General features: G+C 43.6%; 1 protein-coding gene across 1 annotated transcript; it reads left to right on the forward strand.

The window, feature by feature from the left end:
* Positions 1 to 4,228: 4,228 nt before the first annotated feature.
* tbkbp1 (TBK1 binding protein 1) lies at positions 4,229 to 26,680 on the forward strand (the record flags this gene model as incomplete). Its single annotated transcript, XM_079182414.1, has 9 exons — positions 4,229 to 4,468; positions 8,910 to 9,035; positions 11,622 to 11,726; positions 13,178 to 13,325; positions 15,750 to 15,952; positions 17,018 to 17,079; positions 21,722 to 21,840; positions 24,127 to 24,914; positions 26,552 to 26,680. 9 exons carry the CDS (start codon positions 4,229 to 4,231, stop codon positions 26,678 to 26,680), a joined length of 1,920 nt encoding a protein of 639 aa, XP_079038540.1.
* Between the last annotated feature and the right edge of the window lie 461 nt (positions 26,681 to 27,141).

Here is a 27,141-nt window from a genome sequence, read left to right on the forward strand (position 1 = left end):
AGGTCCGACCTCGTCAGACGTCGACTTATTCAAACAGGAGGCCTAAATGTAAAATTTGCCGCCACATGTAGGTAACGAACGCAGTCGCTCCTCAGAGTCACGCGCTCGGTTCCAGGTCCACTGGTGGTAGTCTAGGTGGGACAACGTATGCCATGTGGGTCTCAGGTAATGTACGACTTCTTGTGGTAATCGCTGTATTGAAGCAGGGAGCTGGCCCCCAAGAGCCTCAGCAAATGAGCCCAGAGGTCCAGGAGATGGAGTGGATGGTGTGTGATGGGGACGGAGGAGGAGCCGGATGAGGGATATATTGGGTAGAGGAGCAGAGAGCAAGAGAGGGATCGAGAAAGGGGAGCTTTGTCGGGTGTGTGTGTGTGTGTGTGTGGGTGTTTGTGTGTGCGTGCGTGTATGTGTGCGTGTGTGATAAATGCTTCATTTCTGTGCTGCCACTGAGAGGAGCTCAGACAAAATGGATGTTCCCGTGTCCCGGTCCTTCATTTCACCCAGTCAGAGGCCACATTTAGCCATCTATCAGGGACCAGTGCACCTTTTTTAACCGGAGTGTGTGAGCTGGTCGATGTAGGAGGAGATATCTTCTGTTCTGGGTCGTGACCAGGCGGCAACTCGGTTTCTGCCGAATGAAGCCGATGGCGGAAGTGTCTTAAAGCTGCATTCTCTCTAATGTCCACCAGGGGGCGACTCCTCTGGTTGTATAGAAGTCTATGAGAAAATGACTCTACTTCTCTCTTGATTTATTCCCTCAGTAAACATTGTAAACATGAGTTTATGGTCTCAATCTCTAGTTTCAAGTCTTCTTCAATACAGCATGATGTTCATTTAGGAACTTATGGTCCATTTAGAGTCACTTTTGAGCCAGATGATCTCGTATGAATGTTCGTATTGTTAATAATAATTGTAGCCTTTACTTATAATATTATATCTAATATGAAGGAGTGGATTCTATTTCTTTAACTGATGAGAGGACATGAAAAGATCACGATAGCTCCGCCTAAACGCAATTATTTGGACTCATTTGTTAAGTATTTAACGTGTTTACAATAACAAGCATAAAACGAGGTTTTGATTTAACCTATACATCTCTTCTGGTTTATCTGTTCATGATAATATATAAGGTGATGTGGAAAAACCTGTAAAAATGATAAAGTTAATTTACGCACAAATTTGCTTTTCTCTGGATTTATAAATCAGGCTTATTGTGAATTGATCCGACTTTTTCAGTCCAATAACTGACCTTTGACCATCAGCTACAGAGTATTGATCCCATATTTAATTAATAAGCCTCACTGTGTGGAAGTAACTGGGATCACTCTTATGTGTAGAGCAACATCAGGCTAAATGAATTGATATAAATGTACAGAATTGATATATATATGTATACATATTTTAACATAATGGTAGCTGATACCAGACCGGCCTGTTGATCCTGCTTTAGTCAGCATCAGGCCGATATTCAACATCAGTATCGGAGCGTTCACTTTGTGGGTCTGGATGGTTTGTCTTTTATAACAAGAAGTTTGGGAAACGCTGTTTTATGGAAATGAGTCTGTTGTTATCAAGCGGCCTGTGAAAAAGTGCTCCACACGCAATTGAATAATAACATCCACTTGGCGATTTCATCAGATTTTTGTTCTATGGATGATTATGTCCTCGAGCCTGAACGTAGGCGGATGGCGAACGCCGCGTCCGCAGGATTTTTTTTATGGAAATGTGGTCACTACAGAACAGAAAGGTGAAAGCTCAGCCTTTTAATATACATGTTCCATTACTGGGTTTTTTCCTTCTAGTGAGGGAAGTCAGCAGCATCTCAGTGTAAACACCTGTCTCCATGCAGCTGCAGGTGACCGGCACAGACCGGCTCACCATTTCTTTTGCTTCCATTTTGTCTTCGTGCGACTGTTCCTCAGTGCATTTTTTATTTTTGGGCAGCATGTGCACAGACGTGTGTTTGTGCGCCCGTGGGAGTGCTTTTGGATCATCCTGTTAGACCAGCAAGGAAAAGAGCCGTAGATTGGCTGAGGCTTTATCCCCCTCTCTCTTAAAACACAAGGAAAATAGCAACCGAGGAGGAAGGGAGCAGATGAAAATAGCTCAGTAGGCAATCGCTGACTCACATGGCAGTGCTGGGAGTCAGAATGGCATCCATTCCAGTATGCATCAAATCACTGTTGTGTAACTCCATCATCAGCACCCGTAAATCAAAAGCGCTCTCCGTGTTCCACAGCGAGGCTGCATCGTCTACTACGACTTTTGTGCAAATGTCCCCTTTTGTGGCTGCATAAAAAAAAAAGAGGGCGGTGACATCACAGGCACCATTCATCACTTTTGACAGCAGTCTTTAGGGAGGAGGGGGGGGGGGGGGGACCATGCTGCCATGCCGTAGCATGGTCAGCTATCTACCCAGTTCATTCATCACACCACTCACGGAGCGCAGGCACAGAGCACAAAGAGCACAAACCGGACTCTTATGTGAATCAGAATTTATCAGCTAACGTACGTGCACTGGTTACTCATGCACCTGTAGGACAGCTCTTACCAAAATAAATAAATAGACTAGTTAGTTACTAAGAAAACCAGTGATGAAAAAGAAGGATGATGTTATTGGACCAGAGAAAAGCAATACGTTTACATAGATCAGGCGGCAACCTCTGGTTCTGCTGAGTGAAGCCGATGTGGAAGTGTCTTAAAACTTGCATTCTCTCTGCTGACCAGCAGGGGGCGACTATTTAATCTTTAAATTGAACGTTATAAATGTGACCAGTGGTTCCCAAAATGGGTGGAGCAGCATCTGAAGTCGGGGCCACGGAGGCTGCTGAGCCAGCATTTACTTTAAAAACTCCGATAACAAATATTTTTATAATAAATAAAGCTTTTGTAACACTTTCCATGTCTATAATGCATTACAACCATACTGCTGCTTATAGCATCGTAACATTATAGTGTTAAGCAATCATACATATTCATAATGCTTTATAAATATATAAACACATGAATTATAAGATTAAGTATCATACTTGATAATTGTCACTCGCTGACTTTTGTTGTCTCAAGGATCATGGTGTTTTATAATTCCCATAGTTGTAAAACATTATAATCTCACCTACAGATAATTATCAGCTCGTACAGAGCTTCAGGTCTTTGTTCAGCTGTCCGCCTGCTCTTTTACTTCTTTTGTTCCATTTAAGTTGTTGTGGTTCGTTGGTCTTTCGTGGCCACTCACTCACTCACTCACTCACTCACTCACTCACTCACTCAGAGTTTTCTAGACCCACAACAGCAGGAGAGAGCAACCTGCGGCTGTAAATAGACTCAAAGAAGCGCTGATACATCTCAGTCCTCGAGAGACAAAGAAGTTTTTCTCTGAAAGCTGAGTGCTATTAAAAAAAGAAACTGCGTGGAGGGGTGCTGTGGTTTGAAAAATATTTGGGAACCACAGCGATAGACTGTTTGTGCAGTTTATTGACGACAATGTGATAACTTGACATTTGCTGTAGGTGGCAACGTGTGTGTGTGTGTGTGTGTGTGTGTGTGTGTGTGTGTGTGTGTGTGTGTGTGTGTGTGTGTGTGTGTGTGTGTGTGTGTGTGTGTGTGTGTGTGTGTGTGTGTGTACTCCTGATTTGGAGTCATGAAGCCGAAGCATTCCAAAACATTTTCACGTCGTGTCTTCACTTCGCTTCTTTGGACAAATCTCCATCTATTCGCGTCCACTCCCTTTTGCATCTTTGCACCGACTTGATGCGCCGCCTTCTAAAGTCTGAACAACAGCTTGATGAAACGGGGGGATGAATGAATCTCTTTGTTTCAATGTAAATGTCACAAATCAAACCTGTGCACACAAACAAACTCAATGTGATAATGTGACTCAGGGCCTTGTCTGATGAATGTACAATTATTCACTGAGTCATTTTAATATTTCTCACGGAAGAACAGCGTCTGCCTCCCGTCTCTTTCTCTCTGTACTCTCTGCTTTTGAATATTTTGTGTGTGTGCCAGAAATCTGACCGACTGCTTTGTTCTGCTTTGTTTGTTTGCGAGAAGCCGCCTGCGTGATGTTTTTAGCGCTGCTGCAGCGGCACCGACAGTTGACCCGTGCCGGGATTATGAAATGGTGTTTTTATTTCTTGGCAGGGACGTTAAATTGAATGGAAGCAATCTGGTGATTTAATAATTCACGAGCAAATAACCATCTGTCTCCAGGTTGAGGCCCTGAGCGATGCAGTCTCTGTTCGGTGGAGGGGAGCTGGGGCTCCTGGGAGGAGGCGGCGGCGATGCCGGGGGCCTGAAGGAGGACGGCTGCGGCGGCGTGGCGTGGCACTCCTCGCCCCCCGACGACGTCTACTCGGCCTCCCACTTCGCCCTCATCAGCGCCTACCAGGAGATCAAGACGAGGCTGGCCCTGCTGGAGCGCGAGAACACCAGCATCAAGAGGAAGCTCAAGATCTACGAGATCAAGGTGAAGAGCTGTCACTTCTTTTAATTAATATTGCTGTCCCAGTGCAGACAAGGATGAGGCCAGCTTGTTTTTTTAGATGTATTAGTCTTTTAAAAATTGGAGTTAGCCGTCCACCCTTAAAGCATAATGGAGGCAGGGAGATGGTACACAAAGATAAAAGGAGAGAACGCTTTGGTGGGCTTTGATCCGGGACCAGCGGGGAACAAACGGGAGAAAGAATGTTTAAGTAAAAAATAATATAAAGCAACAACCGTGAGTAGCACTGGGAGCCAACAGAGCCAACAGAGCAGCTATTAAAAGGGTTCTGCACACATAAGCTCTAGTTGAAACTGAATTAGTCGCCCACAGGAGCAAACACAGACCTTTAAAGTAACGATGGACCCCACTTACACCTGGTAATAACATGCAATCTGTACATGGGAATGTAGATAATGAGGAAAGGTCTGAAGGTCTTTGGATTTAACTGATTTCATCCGCATTGTAATTGGACCTCGGTGTGCAAACTGTGTCGGCAGAGCCGGCGGATTTGTCAACAAACCCGTCCCCGGTCGTAGGAAGCGGCGCTGCTGAACGGGCTCTTCAAGTTATTTACCGTCATGTGCACAGCAATTACAGAGAAGCAAATATCAGGTTCATTCCAACAATCCTCATTAAATATACATAAAGAAAATCACACAATAGATACGATACAAAAAGATAATAAGACATCAAATAACATATATTTGTGGTCGACAGGTGGACAGCGATTGTAAAATGTACAAGTTGAATGTAGATGTAGGCTTAATGTGGCGTAACTATATATATATATATATATATATATATATATATATATATACACACACACACACACACACACACACACAGAGTGTTAAGGTAAGACGTGGTTGTGTGTAGATTCTTCTTGGGTTTGCTTGAGATATTACGGCTGCAACTATATACGTTATCGATTATAAAACACTTTTTCTTCTTGGTTCATCAACTTATTTAGTGCCTGTTATGATTTCAGACAATCCAATATTGTTTTTATTAATAAAGTAAAACAAAGGTTATTGGTGAAATGGATTCAGCGGGTAATGAGCTACGTGGGTCTCGTCAAAGGGAGTCCAGAGCTCATCCAGAGCCTCACGAGGGAGCAGAGAAAATGAGCTGCACAAGTCTTATCTCACTCTTCAGAACGTTACTCTGGATGTCATTTTAGATAACGGAGTAACATTTCAGCAAAGCTCAGGCCTGATTGCTTGGCGGCGGACACCAGAACACTTTTTCTCCGGTTGGATGAGAAAGCAGGTGAGGCAGAAATCCACCGCTTAGCAGTTGCTGGGCCAACAGACTCATATACAGCGTAAAGAAATAGCGTGGGAGGACAGAAAGTGAGGAAAAGTGGAAAAAAATAAGTGGAAAGAAGGAGTTAAACGAGCGGAAAGATGCAGTGGAAGACACACAGAGATGAAGAGGAACGAAGGAGTAAGAGGAGATAATGATGCAGAGCGCAAGGGAGAGATACATTGCCTCAATTAAGAACAAAGGAGGATTACCGAAAAGAATCCTGGATGTTCTTCATATTAATACGAGTGTGTGGTGTTTCACTTTTTCTAGGAATTATATGATGTAATGTACCCACTCTGCCTTCAGCTAGTGCTGAAGGCAAGTGAGTGAGTGAGTGAGAGAGAGAGAAGATGAGTATGAGAAGCACTCGTTTGTCTGAGAGGAAAGAGAACGAAAAGCTTCAAATGATAAAAAGTTGTCAGAGAGTTTGCTGTACTTGAAATGCTGAGGAATTCCCAAAAAGATGCACGCTGTGGCTGTTGCTGTGGCTGTTGCTGTTGCTGTGGCTGTGGCTGTTGCTGTTGCTGTGGCTGTGGCTGTGGCTGTGGCTGTTGCTGTTGCTGTGGCTGTTGCTGTGGCTGTGGCTGTGGCTGTGGCTGTGGCTGTTGCTGTTGCTGTGGCTGTGGCTGTTGCTGTGGCTGTTGCTGTTGCTGTGGCTGTGGCTGTGGCTGTGGCTGTTGCTGTTGCTGTGGCTGTTGCTGTGGCTGTTGCTGTTGCTGTGGCTGTGGCTGCATCTTGGTCTACGAGGGATACGGTCGGTTGGGGAAACTGAATCATCTGTGATGTTTGAGTTGAATTCAAACAGCGGAGGATTAGTGCTGATGCTTCTAATATATTTATGTTCTCTCTCGTGAACGTGATAATTCAGCAGCACCGTGACTTCACCAATCATGTTCTTGGCCATAACTCAAGAATTCATAAGCTAATTATGACAATGTCACACAAATGTTTAACGGGATAAAATGGTGAAGTGATGACATTTTAGGACAGACATAGGATGTAAACTGCAACTTGACAGGTTGGCGGAGGGTTTTTCCAGTTAAGAAATTGATGGAAATGCAGTTTGACTGCGTCTTCCCTCTCCTGACGTCCGTGTCAGTGCAGAACTCCTGCGTCCTGTTAGTGAGCAGCTGTTACTGGAGGCTGCAGGCTGCCACATCGCTGTTGACTTACTCGCAGGCGGCAGTTTGTTCAGGGCCCATTCCCAAAGAGACAGGTGTTGGTGTTTGGAGCCGGAGCCGTCACACCTGTGACTCTGCAAATATAGCAAGTGCCTTTTTTTTAAAATTGGAAAATCAATCAATATAATCATATTGGCTCCTGAAAAGGCCAAATTCCCACACGGGAAGACCTTTTGCTCATCCGCAAAGCTCTGGATTCTTTTCTAGTGTTGTTGCAGGCTTTTCTCCACACACACAAGATGCCCGAGTACAGCTGCTGTAATGATGCAGATGGAAGTGCTTTCCTGCTACTCTGAACATGGGTGAGCAGTGAGGTTGTTAGCGCTCCCGATGCTTCGGCGGTACGAGGAGTCTTGGAACTCCTGGGGGGGTTTGACTCTTGTTGCGAACATTTACTGTTAACTGAGCAGAGAGAGGTGTTCTGCTAAATGGAAAAGGGTTGTTTGCTCCTCAAATAGACATTGCATCAGCTGCAACGACTTCGTACGGAAAATGAAAAGCCCTCCCCGCTTACGGCAGGCACTCTAAATGTAAATGTGTTCATTTAGGTCGAACCACATGCAGTTATATAACTTGTCGTGTTTTCGATCACAGGAGTCTGCAACCAGACAACAGTTTAGCACCATTACCAGACAAATCGCTCACTTCACAAGTAAAACAACAGCGGTGCAGCCCATAAATGCATCGTTATGATTACATAATCGATCGTATCTGCATGAAAATGCAATTATTTCTGCATAATATAAATGTTTATGTGTAATGCTGCAGCATCATAGCTGTACCTCATTTCATATAAAACAGTTAATATGTTTCCCCCATAAATCATGAGCAGCAATAAGATGTAAATAATATATAATGATATTAATATTGATAACACTGACATTAACAATAATAATAATCGTCATAATGATAATATTCTTTGTCTCTAATATGTATTGTGAATGTATCAAAGCTCTGAGCCACAGAGCTCCATTAAAAACACATCAGTGAGCCTCACTGTTGCTCCTCCATCACCATGAACACACACACACTGTAGTTTATTCTGACTCCATCACACACACACACCGTCCTGCTGCCACTAAAATACCTAATGTGAATTAATCCGCCGCTGAAAATAGTCCTGAACAAATGCACTATTTCATTGTGTGTAAGTAAGTTAAAAACTACAGTGACCAGCTGTTTTAGGAAATCAAACCATATGTTTGTGAGCTGTTTATAAAGATTTACATCTTCAGTAGAAACCAATGAGCCACAGACAGGAAGTCAGAATGTATTGAGAGACAAACTAATGTATTGTTGGTTTTGGTCTTTTAATTGTGTTTGTTGACACTAACTACTCATAATATATTACCAGCTGTTCCCTTTTGCCTCATCAGTATATTTATGAAAATAACACAGTGGACTTATTTAAGAAAATCTGATATATTATTTCTGAGATATCGTGATTGGCAAAAAAATTAAAGAAAAAAAACAACTCTCATTTTGAAAAAGTATTCATCATTTCAGAAAGTTTAGTCAAGAAATATGAACAGATGGAAGAACACAGTAACTGATGGACGGACAAACACGCCCGTCCCAGATTTAATTGTGCGGGAAGAAATTCAAAAGTACAATCAAAGCAACGTGCTAACTTCACAGATTACTTTAGGAGAAGGAGAAAATAAAATCTAGTTCATGACGGAAAAAAAAAACATGACACGAGTTAAAACACGCTGATCCTCTGAGTGATATCTGGGGCAAACAGAAGCAGTCGATACAAGATTCATCTTTTATGATCTCAGCGTGAAATCATAAAAAAATTGCAGAAAACAGCAGGAAAAACTAAGAAATCATAAATAAGCACTGCATCCTTGTTCTCTCCACTCTTAGTCTTATCATAACACGTCTAATTCTATGGTTCTTTAATGTGATTCACTTGTGTTCTGTTTCTGCAGTTCCCCATGATCAATGAGTTTGGGGAGGACACCAACTCCTACTGCTCCTTTGAGAGCAAGGAGACGGCGCTGCTGCACTCAGAGAATGGCAGCCTGCAGCAGAGAGTCAACGTCCTGACCCACGAGGTGAGAGAAGAGACGAGGACAGGGGGGGAGACAGAGGGGGGAGGATGGGGGACATGGGAGGTGGGAGAGGAGATACGAGACAAGGCAGATATGTACGAAATAAGAGGGGAATCATTTAAATAAACTGAATAAAATTAAAACCTCAGAACACCAAAAGGTTTGTTCTCAGTGCAGAAATCCCTCCCTACATGTGAATTAATTGAAAGAAAAGAAAAATTGAGGCCAACCCTGGTGGACATACGCTGAAAGATGTCCAGAACTAATTAATCAGAGCAAAAAAGACTGAGTGAGCTTTTAAAGAAACCGTGCAAGGAGCACTGGGACGTGGGATTTTCATGTTCTATTTTTGAGACGCACTATAATTGTGAACAAACGTGGCCAAGAATTTGCTGATTGTGAGCACCTTAAAGTCGAGATGAAATGAAAAATGCCTTTAAAACCCTTTTAGATCACAACCACGGTCATTTAACAACACATGCAAAATCTAATTCTAATCTCTTCTTTAAAGAAAAACTAAATATGTGAGACATAAAGCAACTGCAAAGAGTCACAAAACAACCACAAAGAGACACAAAGCAACTAAAAAGCAACTCAAAATGAGCACAAAGAAACAAACAGTCCTCTGTAACTCCGTATCATGCTGAACTCTCAGCCCGTCCATTTTTTAGCGGTCCAATAAAATGTGAAGGATTTGATTTACATCCGTCTTTTAGCTGTACACTGCTCAGATAGTCGTAAAGTTAAAGTAAAGTTAAGTATAAATGAAATTGATTGGTTTTACATCACGCTTTATATACTTAATTTAAAATGTAAAACAAGATGTGTGCACATTACTCACAGACGGCACTCCAAAGGAATCCGTTTTACTACTTTTCCACTTGAGCGTAGAGAGAAGAACGGCAGCGCCCTTAATGTACTTGGACCGCTCGTTCGCCTCGCTTGCAACTCTATTTTCTATGACTGTGTGAACGAGAGCAGGGGGAAATATAAATGAGAAACGACTGACACAGGAAGGCAGTGGTAAAACTGGTAGCGGTAAAAAAAAGAAAAAAAAAGAGAAAAGAGCTAGAGAGCAAGAAAGAGGAAGGAAATGGTTTAAGGGAGCAGCAGAGGAGATTAGCGTGGGACACACAAGGTCACATGGGTCTGACTTCGGGAGTTCAGAGTGAGGAAACGTGCCACGTTGAGCATACACACACACACACACACACACACACACACACACACACACACACACACACACACATACACACACACACACACACACACACACACACACACAACTAGGCTGTGGACACTTTGCATTTGTGACCACATGTTTTGCAGTTTAAATAATGAAAACAGCTGGGCATTAAGCGTTTGAAGGACATTAAAGTGACAATTGCAAGTGAGAAATAATTGTCTTATGATTTTTAGAGCTTTCAGGGGTTCTGAAGTTCCAATCAAAGGGTCTCGGACCCCCCCCCCCCCTCCCCCTCGAGACCCCACGTATTTCGCATTTGCGACAACAAATAGAGTTCACTCCATCAGTCTTCCCTCAGCAAGTGGTGTGTGGACACATGCAGCAGTGGGTGGAAACGCAAATTAATTTGCATTTTGTTTTTGCAGATTCTCTGGAAATTCATGTTCAAATTTGCACTGCGTGTGCATGTAAACCTGGCTAACGCCACTGTGTTCTCAGAGCACAGCGCTTTACTTTAACATGAACTGATAGAGATAGTGGCCAAAAGGATGAGCGACCCTTCTCGTCTTTACTCTCCTCTCAACAACATTCAAAGTGGCACCTTGAATTCATCACCTCAATGATGAAAACACACACTGCAATCAAATCAACTGTTTCAAACTAACTAATTAAAACTAACCAAACAGCTTTGAACCCAAGAGGTCGTTTGAAACAACAAGCCCCGCCCACACACCGAATCCAGACTGAAATGTAAAGCGTGATAATGAGAACATCTTTGGGTATTAAAATCTCCTTACTCTCAGTCACGATGCTGTCGACAAGCCGCCCAACACCTCGGTGCCGCTTTTCCTACAAGCATATGTTACCATAGACACGCTGCACACAGCAGCGATAACCTCTTGGTCCTCTCTTGTTTGTCTCACTCTCACTCAGTTGTCTAAAGTGACCATATTTTTCCAACACTTCCTCGCTCTGCTTTAAAAAGCTCCCCCCTTTTCAGTCAACCCGGAGCGCCGCGGCGTTCCGCTCTCTGGCCTGTCAGAGAGTATGTGATTATGCCATCCAGCGACATTCACCCCCCTCATTAAGCCACAGCGTGATGGATCAGCAAGACACCGAGAAAATTCATTATTCAAAACAGTGCCGAAGATGGTTGTGGAAATCATCATTCACCCGTTTGTGGAGATGGGGGAGGCGGGCGTGCTGAGGTGTCAGGAGTTCCGTGTCCTAAATTTGCTCGGTTACACAACAGCTTCTGAGAGGAAATGGAAGTTTTCTCTCGCTCTCTTTTGGGAGGAAGTTTGAGAACTGACAAAGAAGGGAACAAAAAGTAAATGTATGTCAAGCCTTTGTTGTTGTTGTTGACGTTGCTCTTTTTATCTGTCTGTACCTCGCTGCTTCAGCTCCAGAAGAGGAAGGAGAGAGAGGAGCAGCTGGAGGACGTGATCCAGGCCTACGAGAAGATCCACATGGAGAAGAGCAACCTCCAGAGGGACCTCGACAAGATGGTCAGAGACGTTACTCGGTCCGCTGCACTGTGTGCAGGAGCCATATGTTCCATTAATAAATAAATTCTTACAGCTTCACATTCTGCTGAATATGAAATGTAAACGCCGGCGTGGATGACATCATGTACTGGCGATGAACATGAGAGATGGTCATATTTTAGTTAGCACCACGTGGCCAGAAGTATGTGGACACGTCTGGGCAGAGATGTTTGTGACTTCAGGAGAAATCTTAACGCTACACAATGACAGTAATGTTCTAGACAACATCGTGCTTCTTGTGTTTGACCCTTTCCCGTTATTATATATTACATATTTCTGTAGGCTAAACAGGAAGTTAGCGTCACGCTGGTCCCCTCGACTGGATTCTTCCATTAGATTTTGGAGTATTGCAGAAAATAAACTTTAAACGATTATGATGCTTACACGTTTTGTTCAGCAAGACAATCTTCACAAATGAACACCTCTCTTTGGTAAAGGGATAGTTTTAAAAGGGGTTGTATGATGTACAAATATGCAACTAAAAACATCAGATTCTTGATAAATTCTTCTGTATTTCTGTAAGAAACTAATTAACTACATCTGCTTTTTCTCTCTACTGACTGTTACATTCGCCCCTCTGATAGTGCGACCAAAAAGAAAAGAGTCACTTCATGAAGTGCATTGGCTCACTTTAACTTGGCACTGTCGACAACACTGCTCATTTCAGAGTAATTGCTTCTGAGCAAACCCGTTTCATCACTTCTTATTCTGAGTCAACAGCCCTTCAGAGAGAAAGGTCATTCTAGAGACAACACATGATCGACTGGAAGGACACACCCATCTCTAAATGATTCCATTATTGTTTGTTGTCCAAGATGCTGCAACTTCCCATCATTTAAAAGAAACAATCACAGATTCGTTCTTTAGCTTCACGCTCTAACTCCTTTCATTTAGACACGTGCGTATTTCAAACTGTGAGGACGAACACATTTCTGTGGCGGAGCTACAAATCAAAGTGGATGCAGCCCAGGTAGACGCCGTCCAACTGAACAGATTGGCTGGCTGCTCTTTCCCAGAACCCCTCTGTGATAATAAACCCTCTCATATGACAGTGAAGTCCGCCGAGCAGCTCACGCCGAGCAGCCTCAGCAGTTTTTATGTGGGCACACAGTGATTACGGGGACGAGGTGCGCCAAAGATGTTGGAACTGCCACAGTGTCTCAATGTCACCCCGAGTCTGTGGCTCCAGCTTCCTACTGGGCCTCATTGACCTTTAACCATATTTGTATGTTATGAATATGTATTTTATCGTGTGTGTATTTTGCACACTGAAAATTAAAAAATGAAAATTTCACCAAGAACAAACTTTTGTGGCCCACAATCAAAGACGTTTGGTACATAAGTGTTTGAATCCTGCATCGTCGTAATGCAATTGGTGGATTAGAATAAAAAATGAATGTGTGTGATTGCAGACCGGCCTGGTGGAGAAGCATGTGGAGCGTATCCTGGGCCTGGAGTCGGCTCTGAGGCAGAGGGACAACTCGCTGCAGAAACTCAACATGCAGCTGCACAGCAAAGACATGCAGTACCTGCAGCTGCACGCCGGCCCCGACGCACACAGTGAGTGACGGTCGCCTCTCTCCTCCATCACCTCCATCTCCTCCATCTCCTCCATCTGTAGCTGAGATGTGCGGGTATTCTGGTTTTACTATCAATAGGTTCTGATGGTTACAACACAGCCAACGACGATTCCTGTTACCACCATTACTGACGTTATCTCCATTTTCAGAGAGAACCGTGGAATTTACTGTTTGTTGCAATTGCAAAACAATTGCAATTGTTGCAAAAAACACAATTTGTGCAACAGGGGCCTCTATTTGTCGAAACTCTTAACACAAAATATGTATACACAAAATATAAATGTGAAAGCAAACACTTCATTCAACATCTATCTTGGCTTGGTCTCCCTTGAAAAAGAGATTTTAATCTCAAACTCTTCTAAAAATGACCAAATAAATAGCTTTGTCCACACAACAACTGATGTGCTGAGTATCAAACACTATTACCTGAGTCGATAGACTTAAAACACAAACGTTTGTTCCCAATAAAAAACACATTTACTTTAACTGAGGATGACATTAAAATTACAGTATTCTACTGTAAATAAAAAATACAGCATCTTACAATTATAGTCCTCTAACTCTCTCTGTAAAATAAAATAAATAATCTAACTGCTTACAGGTGTTTGCACAGGTGCATTCTGGGAGCAGGTGGTTGATATTAGAGTGTTGTATTTTTAATGTCAAGCTTCAATGTGTTTAGCAAACAACACACATTCACTACTCAACTCTGAAACCCATTTTAGTTACTGTACGATAAATACAGTACAAAGTACATTTAACCAGCCGAGACACCGTCTCAGTTAATCACTGCTCATATTTTCTCTGCCATCAAAATCCCAAAATCTGGCCAGAAAATAACACTGAGGTCAAGTTAATCCTCGGCCTGTTGGAGAGAACCAGCTGGGACATTTTGTTCCAGCTCCCCAATCACAGTCGCAGGAATAGAGACCTCCAGAATCCGAACGTTTGTCAGTGCCTGGTTCTGTATATTTGGAGGATTTCTCAGCATCATTCAGCCTGTTGCTTCCATCTGCACCGCCGAGTGATCTCTATTGTAGTGAGTCTGTGTCACCAAATGCTAGCAAACCTGTGAGATAAGTCAAATGATTACGATGCAAATCAATTCCTGCATGGGAAACATGTAAACGTTTTAAAGATGCTTCAAACAAAAGGCGGGTCACTCACACTGCTTTCACTGCACGTGAATAAAACCTTGAATTCTGCTAAAGCTTCGCCAAGATTGTGTTACACTTTAGACGTCGTGGGTGGCTGATGGAAACCTGGAAGAAATGTGTCACTGCCACCTCAACAGATGCCCCCCCCCCCCCACACACACACACACACACACACACTGATGGTGTACTTGAGTGAAGGGGAGGTATCCTCCTGCATCAAACTCATCTTTAATGGAAAAAAAGGCGTTTTTTGGTCCTTAAGGGGAGAAACCACAAAAGGTTAAAACATTTAGCTAATAGATATCTCCATGAAACTTCCCACGTTCATTACTTACATTAACGATATCATATTTAAGAGAAATCTACGGATGCAAATACACAAAGTAGTGAAATAAACATCTAGATGTGTATTTTGTATGTTTTATTTCCTCTAGTCTGAAACAAGACATGTTATGGATGTAAAATAGCCCAAAATCTCAAATTGACCCACACATGAAAAGCAGCTTTTTGCCTGTAGTCTCTTATCTTAAAGAAAATACATAAAGAATCAAACATATTGACGTCACCGTCACTTCTCTCCTCTCTGGAATCAGACCTGTACTATTAAATGGTCCTCAAATTGAATTGAATATGCAAATGAGGCATTGTCTAATGGTAACTTTTGGTGAGTTTAGGAGAAATCTACAGACACAAACAGACAAAATAGTGAAATAAACATCTAAATGTGTAATTTGAATGTTTTCTTCCCTCCAGTCTTAAAAGAAGATTCCCACAATTGATCAGTGCATGATAACCAATGTTTTTGCCTGCAGTGTCCCGCCTTCATTTTGTGTGTGAGGAGTCAGAGCATGCCAGGTATTATTGTTGATTAAGAGCGGTGTGTGTATGAATGTGGGAACACATCCGTGTACAGTGTGTGTTTGCAAGAGGAGGCAGGAGGAGCTGGGATATAAAAGAAGATGTGCCGCTCCAGTGTCTTCTGGCTCAAGGACTGAGTGTGAGTCTTTGTGAGCAGAGCTGAATCACTAACATGCCCACGCACATCACATCACCCAGGTACACAGTGAAAGACGCTGCCCTTGGAAGAAGTCAGCTCCTCTGCTCTCTCACACTCATCTATTGTACAACAACCGTGGACGGAAGATTAGAAAGAACGCTGCATTAGTCAGGGCCAAAAGCAGTGAAAATTAAGTATTTTCGTTTCTCTCTCTCTCTCTCTCTCTCTCTCTCTCTCTCTCTGCTCCCAGTGCTGGACTGTCCAGCTTTGACCCTCCAGAGCTCCCGTAGCCTGGACGCTCTGTCCGACCTGAAGCTGCAGCGGCTGGAGGCTGAGCTGGAGGGGGCGCGGCACGAGGCCCAGGGGGCGTGTCAGAGGGAAGATGAGCTGAAGGGGGAGTGTGAGAGACTGAAGGAGGACATGAGGATGCTGCAGAACAGCCAGAGGGACAGGGTCAGTGTTGATGTTGTCAGAGAAGCAGTGCTTTTCTTGTGATACATTCCTTGTTTTGTGTGAGAAGTATTAAGAGAAATGTCAAATGATGAGCTTAGCTTTGCACAAAGACTGGAAACGGGGGATGAAATAAACAGTTCTGGTCATAGACTGTTAATAGGAAGTAGACACAATAACTGTGACACCCATTGGTTTGTGGACTAAGGTTTTGAAGCCTCGAGTTCAGCACTTTGGCCGTCGCCATCTTTTTTTTTTTCGCAACCAGAATTGACACGAGAGGATGAATAATACGCTGAATAAGACATTTTTAGGCGACCAAAAATGTTGCAATTAACCTTCATGAACTGAAAACACACTGTGCAATGGTTAAAGTTCTAAGACGAAAACATTGACAACACCCAGACCGGACAACGCTGTAGTAATGACCAGTCAATCACTGTGTAGCCCCGCCCTAAAGCATCCCCTGCTTTATGGTCTGTTTGACTCTAAATGGACCATAATGTACTAAATGAACATCATGCTGTATTGAAGAAGACTTGAAACTAGAGATTGAGACCATAAACTCATGTTTACAATGTTTACTGAGGTAATAAATCAAGAGAGAAGTAGAGTCATTTTCTCATAGACTTCTATACAACCGGAGGAGTCGCCCCCTGGTGGACATTAGAGAGAATGCAGGTCAGCGTTGGCTTCACTCTTCTGAACCGGAGGTTGCCACCTGGTTCTGGTTGGAGGGTTTTGGTTCCTTGCTACAGAGCGAGGCTAGCTGTTTCACCCTGTTTCCAGTCCTTGTGCTAAGTTCCAATACAGTTGTTCTCTCTTTGTTGGAGCAACATTGCAAACAAATTTGGGCTTTATGGAGGACTTCACCTACACACATAAAACCATAAAAAGGTCCACAATTACACACACACACAGTGCTTGAATAATATTTATCCTCGTCCTCTTTATTTCTGACGATGTTACCTTCAGACATGTTGCCTCGATGTGCTCCTGCTGTCAGATTTTGTCCAATATTCTACCAGCACCCGCATGCTAATCTAATTTCACGCTCTACTTCGGCAGGAAATGACTTCTCCGTGCAAGCAGTGTGATGTGGAGTGGATAAAAAAGGTGGGAGATGAGCAGTAAGTGACCACAGCCGATCTTCTGGGCGAGGGGAGGGAGGGAAAGAAAGGAAACCAGGAACGATGGAAGGAAAGGTGTCAGGAAGGAGAGAGACATTGGTTGAGCATCATCTGCAGCTTGACCTCCAGAGGCCTCATTAGAAACAAGACGAGCTCGCCATCGCTGGTTAACTGGGTTCAAACCCAGCATTAACTAAAGGAGTGTTCTTCTTTGTACACAAACGCTGCATTTACTAAGTGCACTCGACTGTAACACCATTGTTTCTTATTCAACATTTGCTCAGGAGAGATTAGTCTGAGCAGTAGGGGGCAGTGTAAGCACAGCGCAGAACCACTTCCTCTATAAACGGCATCAATCTACCGCTCTTACACCTGAAACCACACAAAAAGAGCAACAGCGGGCATTCAAGTGTTTCCACTCGCTTACAGCACATGAGCGAGAAAAGGAAGTAGCTCATGTTCATGTCTTTATAAAAAAATGGCCCCATGTTGCGTGGCTGTTTACGAGGTGCTACAGGTACAATGAAGAGTCAAAACCACAGCAGGTTGGGCAAATGACTCCCACACAGTGAAACCCCAGAAGTGTTTCGATGGGGAGACAAACTGAAAGTAAACGCTGTGGCAGCAAAGAGAGGTTGGTTCCGAGTGTGTGGTGGAAGCCTACTGCTTTTTTCCAGACCTTGGTCACCTTTTGGTTTTACTCAACAATATCACAAACTCCCACTGAGAACCTACAGTGCCTCTCCTCTGCTTCCTGCTGCTTTTTCTTGTAATTGGGCTCATTTAGAGTAAACTGCACAGATTGATACGGAGGGTTTTGCATGTGCTGTGGAGCGCAGTAACACACGACCTTTGCCCTGATAATCAGCAGCATTTTAAAAGGACTACTTCACCACATGACCATCGGTTACTCACCTTGAATTCTGGAAGGAAAACGTCTGTTCTTCTCACATGCCTCCACGGTGAAATGTATCCAGTCTATTCACAATTTAAAGGGTTTAGTGAAGATGCATGCGTTTGTGAAGTAGTGAGCATTGGAATGAGTTGTTTTAGAGTTTAACGGATGTTTTGTTCCCCGTGGAGGCACAAACACTGTTTTCTTTAAGAATTCAAGGTAACACAGTATTTGATACATGAATCGTCATTTTCAGGGGTAAAGTATTCCTTTAAGAGCTTCTGTCGGGGGAAATTGGCGTTTTATGAAACTGATGGTTTTGTGAGTAAATGGGTTTCTGTGATACTTTTAAAGCTTCTCTGCTACACTTTGAGATTGTTGTTGGCAGCAACTGAACTGATGAATTGATGAAACCTTCACCTTCTAAAAAGCAAAACAAATGTTCTCTTCCATTCTGTTTTTGTCAGGTTTCTTTCCTCTCCTTGTTTGTGGCAATAATCTTACAACCAGTCAAATGAAATGACGTTTTTGTGTGCATCACTCAGAACCAGTATTACGTGAACGGGATGCCCTCACCCTCACCAACCACAAGCCACACTGCCCCCCCCCCCCCCCTTACTACAATAAACAGAGCGACTGACTAATCCCTCTTCAGCTTTCAGAAAGTGAGACTATTTCCAATAAGTCACGACATGATGATTTTAATTTCTTCCTATATTTTGTTGGAAATTACAAAAAAAAAAACATTGAAGGAATGACAAAGTTTGAGCCTGGCTTTTGAAAAACCACAACGTTTAGCTTCTGGAAATCCCCCCAAAAAACACTTGCAGTTACCGTGTAGCAAAGCCCGTCACTCTGGATGTTTGGTGCACTGTGACTTAGCGTGAGGACTGTTTGACACCTCTCTGTGCTCGGCTGAAAGTGCCTCATGCGAGTGTGAAAAGCCCCGTCCGTTTCTTAACACGTCCCCTCATGAGGCCGAAGGCATGCAGCCAAGATTCACGACCATGAATATCTTCCTTTTTCCAAAACCACAGTAAGAAGTTTATGAGAGTATTTGTTACGGCCACATCGCAGAGTATTTAACCGTTCGTTCCCCCTCGAGGCCGCGTCCTCGATGTGAGCGACTGAGCTGCGGAAGGTTTATTATTACTCTAAGCCAACAAAGAGGAGCTCCGATCTCGCAGGCAGCCGCAGTGACGGCTCTTTCTTTGAAACGTCTGATCGGGTCAGAGGTCGGATTCCTGCCCACACGCTCTTCACTTCATCTCCCACACACACATCCACCCTTGTATCTGATCGATTCAGAGGCGCCAATCTTCCATCAATGCTGCATCTGCAATCATCACGCCCCTCCTACGCGCTGTACTGTACATTGTACAGTATGTTCGCGCGGTTACACACAAACAAGCAAAAGAAAGAAAACAAAAAAGGAAACAAAAATAAATGCAAAAAGAACAGGCGCATGCAGGAAAATGTCTAAAAGTATTTTTAGACATGCAGAGACCAAAACAAACTTGATTTCAAAGACTTTCTGAGAGAATGCGTGCAGGTGTTCACACGTCTGCTTCGCTGCGAGAGGTGTCGCAGCCCGACCCCGACACAGTTTGTCGAAACACACCAGCAAAGTTGAAAAGTGAGCCGGCACAAGTGTGAAAAGGGAAGAGGTGCATGCATCTAAACTGTCGAGAAATTCGGTGTACACCTCCAATTAGAAAAGGAAGAAGTCCAAGCAGAACTGGAGCTGAGATTCACCTGAGAGAAATCCTTTTGGGCGATATCAATATTATACTTTATGCGCCACCCACCGTGCAAGTTGCCAGTAAGTAACCTTTCGATTGCTGTTTTCCTACTGACGCACTAAAGGTATTGAAAGCTTTGGAGGAGACTTCCGATGACCCTGAATCATCTCAATGTCAGCACCAGGTTCCAACAACCTTTACCAAAAATGAGGGATGTTGTTTGTTCTAAGGTGGTGGGTGACAAGGGGGTTCGAGACCCCACTCTGTCTGAGTCATAGCAGAGTCAGTGGAAAACTAGGTGGGCCACCAGCAAAAGCCAACTAACCAGTGGAAGTTATGACTTATCTCCAGCTTGTGAGCTTCCCTGAAATGGGGTGCCTGACTTTATTTTAAATAATATCGGGGTGATAAATTTGTATCAGCGTGCGGTGCTAAAAACAGCTAGCTCGTTTTTTCAGTGCACATCTTTGCAGATAAAATGTAAAGAGGTGCAGAATAAGATCGTAGCTCAAAAATCTGCTGTTATTAATAAAAAAAATCTGCAGGGTTTATTTTAATACATACCCAAGTAGCAGGCTTAACACACACACACATACACACAGTGAGAAGACTTAATTAAGTGAGTGCGCGGGTGTGCTGGGGAACATACTCTTAATATGACAGTGTGTTTTATTTGCTGTGAAGGCAGGATAAGTGTTTTTCTTCTCTTTGTTGGTGCTGCAGTGGAAGTTAACATATTTTCCCATCTATGCAGACGTTTATCTGCCACCATCTCTACGGAGGAATGAGCCGAGTCAAATTCTGATTAAGAGGTTGAAAATTGTTTTTTTCGGAGACGCTTCATCAGATCTGAGAGTAGCAATGATCTGGCACTCGGGTACAACAAGACCTTTTTTCTCTAAACTTTTAAGTATAGAAAACTTGGAGGTAGAAGTGACAATAAGAGTTACGCAAGTTTATTCAAATTCCACACAATTTAAAGTGCTTTAAGTAATTCATTAAAAACATGTTATTTGAAGAAATAAATATGAATTAAAAATAGAAACAAATGGAGACAAATACAGGAAACCAAGATGGTTCATGGAGAATTTTAAAGTTTTGCTAAACATGCAAAAACCAAAGTTATGCAGAACAGAAACGTGTGTAACCTGGATCTGAACGTGCGTGTGAAAGTCACAAATATCTGGTGGAAGTTTGTCTCAGTTCTGTTTTATTTTTGCTTTCATGAAACCAATCGAACCTTTGAAACGCCGGTCTTGACACAAATGACTCAGGCTGGCAGGATAAGCTGATTATCTCAACAGATTTCAAGTTAGATTTCAGGGTTTCACGTCTCGCCAGTCGGGCAATCAACTTTTTAATCTACCGCCGTCGGTGCGTGTGACTGAATTTCAGGTCAAGACTGCAGGAGTTTACAAAAATTGGTTAGACATCTGAGATAAGCTGTGCGTTATCAGATCTGATTCTTTTCTGCTTTTAACCACACACATGCATCGGTCTCTTAAGATGCTTAAAGTTGCACAGAGGTTATTCCTTACATCTGCTCGTGTAACGCCTGCCTGACAGTCATTTAAATGACGGGGCTCAGATCAGTTTGGAGCTAATGAGTTGACTCAAAGTCAGCCCGTTGCCATGGTTTGAGAGATGCATTGGAAGCCAAGCGTTCTTGTTTACCGTTCTTGAAATAGAGTTGCTCCGTCAGCGCTGCCCCTCAGAGACTCGTGACACATCTTTGCATGAAACGGTGTGATTTTGTGCACTTCAGAATTATGTGCCGCGACATGCACTCCAAAAATATAAGCCGATAAGCCTCTCAATTAGCGAGGCCGCGTCAGTGCTGCAGAGCTCATTCAGCGGCAGTGTTTGGATTTGAGATGCAGTTTTATCCCATCGGACTCTGATTAACTTATACATTTTGTAAATTGCATTCCACCAACATTGTGCTATGACGACAACTATTAAGATGATGCCATAACTGCCTCCCTCCCTCCCTCCCTCCCTGCAGGGTGAACTTGGCTCTGGCCTACACAGAGCTGACGGAGGAGCTGGGACGCCTCCAAGCGCTGAGCTCCAAGCAGACGGAGATCCTGAGGAAAGCGTCACAGGAGCAGCAGGCTAGTCCAGGTTAGCAAGAATACGGTGTGTCGAAACTGTGGGAGAACAACCTGTGGCACCGTCACCACAGGGCCTCAGGGCCTCAGTGCTGGAGGAAGTACTCGTAGCAAATATTCAATTACAAGTCCTGCTCTCAAAGAGAAATAATGATTATTAAAAGTACCCAATGCAGAACAATGGCATGTTAATTAAATGAGTATTATATTAATATATTATAGAATTATTCTCACTGTCCAAGAATAGCTTTACTGCAGTAGTTGATGAAATCGTATCTACTGCTGACGGTTTAATGTTTCTCAAACCTTTTTCTGGGGAACCTACTTTTAAAAAATTACAAATCACAACAAGCCTTATGTGTAAATAATGAGGAAGCGAATGTGTACGTACATGAATCACCTTACATCATCTTAAATATATGAACCATCATTTTAAAGAGATAAATCATAACTTTGTTCATGTGTTACTGTAAACTACTAAGTTAAAAACTTTAGAAAAGAGACCAAATAAATGCATTCAGGCTGAGTTAACAGACTAAATCACTTTTCATTTCCTCTCATCAGTTCAACAAACAGAATGAACACTAGCCTTTCATTTTAGATTTAATGTTATTTAGATTACAATTATCAGAACAATACATAGACACTAAAATGTGTTCATATTTATTGAGTCCAACCAAATCTATACATCATGTTTTGTAAATGTACCTTTAATTTATTTTCTTGTTAGACAGATGCCGGCCCTTTGTAATGTGAAATGTCACTTAATCAAAATAACATTAATACATCCCTGTAGGCTGTCTAACGGCATAAAAAATAACTTCCGGTTGTGATTTGTTGCATCAGTTTTTCTCACTTAAGAGTAAAAAGACACTAACAGACACGTTGTAGAGTGTTAAACAGTAGCAACACCTTTCCCTTCCTGCACGCAGTCACACACATATCGAACGTCTCACAACTGTGCAGCTACTAACCTACCACACAGCAAGAGGCATCGCCTTCACTGAGCAGTCCATTTGTACGAACTGTAAACTGACGCTGCGTAAATCAATGAATAAATGTGCATTTTAACGCGGCTAACAAGTGGGGAGAACACAGAACCCGCCGTTAAACGTTTCCCTAAGCTCGTGTTTTGTCACATCAATATAGGAACTGGGACTTGAACGCCACGTCTGCTTAATTAGTTACAGGACGGTGCGGACGATGCGATTTTGCCTCTTGGCAATTTTTTTGAAAACAAAACAAATATTTCTTCTTGTGAATTGTTGAAGTAATCAGAGGAGCCCTGAAAGCTCTCCTGGGCGTTACAGTGGAAGAGTGAGCGTAAGCTGAAGAGTCCCGTTCGACTGTTTCCATCTCAGAGGTTTTCAGAGTGCTTCAGAGCACAAACACCTCCGCCCTCTTTAACACCTCAACCGACCGGCAATAAATGATGTTTCCTCTTTGATATGGGAAGTGGTGACTAGAAGGGTGACTGACTCATCAACATGTCTTGTAAATACACTAAACTGTGCAGATCTTAATCTTTTTATGAATACATACCGGGACATAATGTGCATTTCTTTTAACTGAATCCTGTACGGCAGGAAGGTTTAGTTTGTAAAAACTATATAAAATATATATTAACTCACTGTTTTGGTGCAAAAATGTCTCCCCCTCCTGATACACTACATAGCCAAAAGTATATGGACACCTGAACATTACATCTCATTCAAAAAGCACGGGCATTAATCTGCTGCTTTAACAGCCTTCACTCTTCTTGGGAAAACTTTCCACAAGATGTTGGAACCTGGCTGCAAGGATTTGTTCCCATTCAGCCACGAGAGCATCAGGCTGGCTGGCAGTTGGTGTTCCAGTTCATCCCAAAGGATGTTGGATGTAGCAGGCCAGTAAACCGATTTGTTTTAAAGGAGCTGTGCTTTGTGTGCAGGAAAGAGACACGAGCAAAGCTTTAAGAACACTATAGAGAGGCGGAGTCCCTCCCATTCCCCTATGGGACCTGCTTTTGGAAAAAAATATGTGCAGTCGTCAACCGCGAGAGACTAATAATTTTTTTATCTCGTTTGAATTGTTTTACGACAAAATGCTTCTTTCTGTCTTTTATATTGATGAACATTATATGTGTAATTCATGGCACAATTCAAACAGGATGAAATAAAGATACACAACACCATAAACTAACACTTTCTAAAACGGTTTCAGATATCGCATCATAAATAATAAAAGATAACGTACAAAATGCCCAACAATGTTTCATCCATGTTCATATTCAGCCAACCGTTTCTTTTTCTTCCCTCAGTCCAGCGTCACTCTCCCATCCACCACCAGCGCCACTCTCCGGTGTCTCAGCGCCACTCGCCCATCTCGCAGCGCCACTCTCCGGTCCCGCCTCCGTCACACCACTCCCCGATCCAACAGAGACGCTCCCCGGTGCTGCAGCGCCTCTCCCCGGACATGCACCGCCGCTCCCCCCTGCTGGACGTCAACGACGGGCCGGCCTCTTACTCCTGCCGCCCTCCCAGCCAGCACCTGAGGGCCAGCTTCCAGGGCCGCCGCAGTTACTCCGAGGTGGCCGACCCCTCCGCTTACCAGTGCCCTCCCCGCTTCTCCCTGGACCCCGTCGCCACCCTGCCTAAGCCTCGGCCCTACATCGACGGCTACGCGAAGCAGCAGCCCCAACACGTGGGCTCTCCTCACGGGGGACTGCAGCACAGAGGCTCCCCGTCCCACCATAAAGGTGGCCCCGGAGGAGACGGGGGCCTCGGGGAGAGCTCCATGCGCCACTCGAGAGAGATGCCATTCCCACTGTCGGAGGTGGCCCACCTGCATTTTGAGCCCCCTCCGCCTTCCACGCCGGCCCCTCAGCCCCCACAGTCCTCCGAAGATGAGGAGGAGTGGCACTGCCCGCATCCCATCAGCCCCCCGCGGACGCTTGGCGTGCTCTCCTCCGCAGCGCCCGGTGGAGGCATGAGAGGCCCGGCGTCCTGCTCAGTCTTCCCCATCCCTCAGAGGTCCAACACCCTCAGCTGCCACCCGCAGCCGAGGTACATGTCAGCAGAGCACGCTCAGTCCTGGCCTTCAATCAATGTGAGTTCAAACTAAGGGTAAAACACGATTGCATCTGTTTAAATGAGCTCGCATTGGATAGATATGAGTGATTCTGAAACCACGAAGTTGCAGCAGTGTACATTTTTTAAAAAGTGTCATTTTGTCACAACTGTAGTTACTGAGCTGGTTCACAGAAAATGAGTGTGTTCTTTAACACCAAGACGCTTTCCAATGAGTCTTGTTCCCTCTGAATGTCACAATCTTCTAAAGGCCTCTGTCTCCATCATGTCTCTATTCCTTTAAAGTAAATACTTTACAGAAATACAGTCACTCGCTTCCTTTCTGAGCTTGAGGTGAGAAGTTAGATATCGGTCGAGAGTGTTTAGCCGTGCAGCTCGCACGGCTCCGTGCACAGGTAACACAATCCACACCAACATCTCCGAAGCTCATGAATTCACATGTTATATCTTGTAAAAGAAAGAACTGTAATAACAATAATTCTCTTTTTACAAGTGAGTTGGTCAGAACTATTTCTTGACAAACATTATTGTGCACAGCTTCTTCAAATCAAGGTTTGCAAGGTTTGCTTTAGACCGAAACCAGAAACTGTACTCGTTGACCAAATCCGGCACACAGAAGCACAGGATGTACGGATTACCTGTTGCTTTGTCAAGAAATAACTCCAACTTCAACAAACAAGATACATCATGTCAATGAACCGGCTTGAGGGGAGCATTCTTAAACTTGTGATGGAGCTAATGTTCGCCGATTCTTTTGCTTTCCGTTTTTTTAAAAAGCTAAGCATGATTATCCTCGCAAGAAAAATGCAGCATCAGTTGTTTTCAGCAAATATCTGATACCGACATGTGCTTATGTAACATGTTTATGTTGGTGGAGAAGCCCTGCAGCAGCTGGAATTTCTAACTTTGCTACAATACTTTGAAAAATTACAGTATTTGATACCATTTTTTGACACTAAGGAATAAAAAACTGACACATTGAGGGCATAAAATATGAGTGTTTCAACTCGCTGTCAGAGAGAAGAGAGCAGAAAACACAGCTGGTATCCGAGTAGCAGAAACTGTTTTAAATACACAGAATCAATATGTATTGATGCTTCGATATTGTTGACAAGCTATAGGACTTATGACTGCTGTCCATCGGAGAAGGCCGGACTGGATGGATGGTTCAACAAGACGTTGACATAAAAGACCAGTTTCTTAAATCCATATTGATGAAGGTTCACTAACCTTTACAAAGTACTTAATTCAACCCAAACCAGGATCTTTGCCTCATTCTAATGAAGTTGCTTTTGTTCCTAAACGTACCAAATAATAACAATGTTAAATGAGGCAGGGACATGAAACTCCAATTAGTCTTCTGTCGAAACTGAACAATGAATCTGAGCCTGGATGAGAGTTTCCACCTGGATTTACTACGAGTCGGTCGATTTCTAAAGTCTGAAGTGATGATCACTCACCAAGTAGTAATTGTGTTGCCTCCCACACGATGACTAATACTATCCAGTGCAGTTTGTGCCTGCATGAGATGTATCCTGTTGTCTAATACCTGTGTGTGTGTGTGTGTGTGTGTGTGTGTGTGTGTGTGTGTGTGTGTGTGTGTGTGTGTGTGTGTGTGTGTGTGTGTGTGTGTGTGTGTGTGTGTCGCCCCCACAGCTCTGGATGGAGACGGAGGAGAGCGACATGCGGAGCTGCCCTCTCTGCCAGCTGATCTTCCCCATGGGTTACCCCGACGACGCCCTCATCAAGCACATCGACTCCCACCTGGAGAACAGCAAGATCTGACCGGCAACCAGCCCGCACACATCACGGCTCTCCTCTTATAGATTACGTCACAGGACGGGGAGTCAGAACGCGGAACGACCAATGTGTGATAATCTATAGGTTAGGGATGCAAAATGAGCGCAGGGGGCCCCGTTATATCCTGGAAGCAGTTAAAAACACGGGTCTCTCTTGGACTCCTGAGTCCACATGCAGAGTCCCTCACTGGACCGCCCTCCAGACAGCTCTGCCCGTATCATCACCGGCTCTGGTTGCTGCTGTTTTGTAATGAGTCTTGTCGTGTGGTTTCCGCCCGGTTTTCAGGTATCGTGTTGTTGTTTTTTTCCGCTTCACAGTGTCGTACACGTTGATTTAGCAAAGTACGCCAAAAAATACGAGGTATGAGAGGCGCGCTGGCAGGTTCAGGGGGCTCTGCATGTCAAAAAGCGAGTGTTCATCCGTGAATGATCAGGGAGATCTAAAAA

The sequence above is a fragment of the Pholis gunnellus genome (genome assembly GCF_910591455.1).
Source record: "Pholis gunnellus genome assembly, chromosome: 21".
NCBI classification, from domain to species: Eukaryota; Metazoa; Chordata; class Actinopteri; order Perciformes; family Pholidae; genus Pholis; species Pholis gunnellus.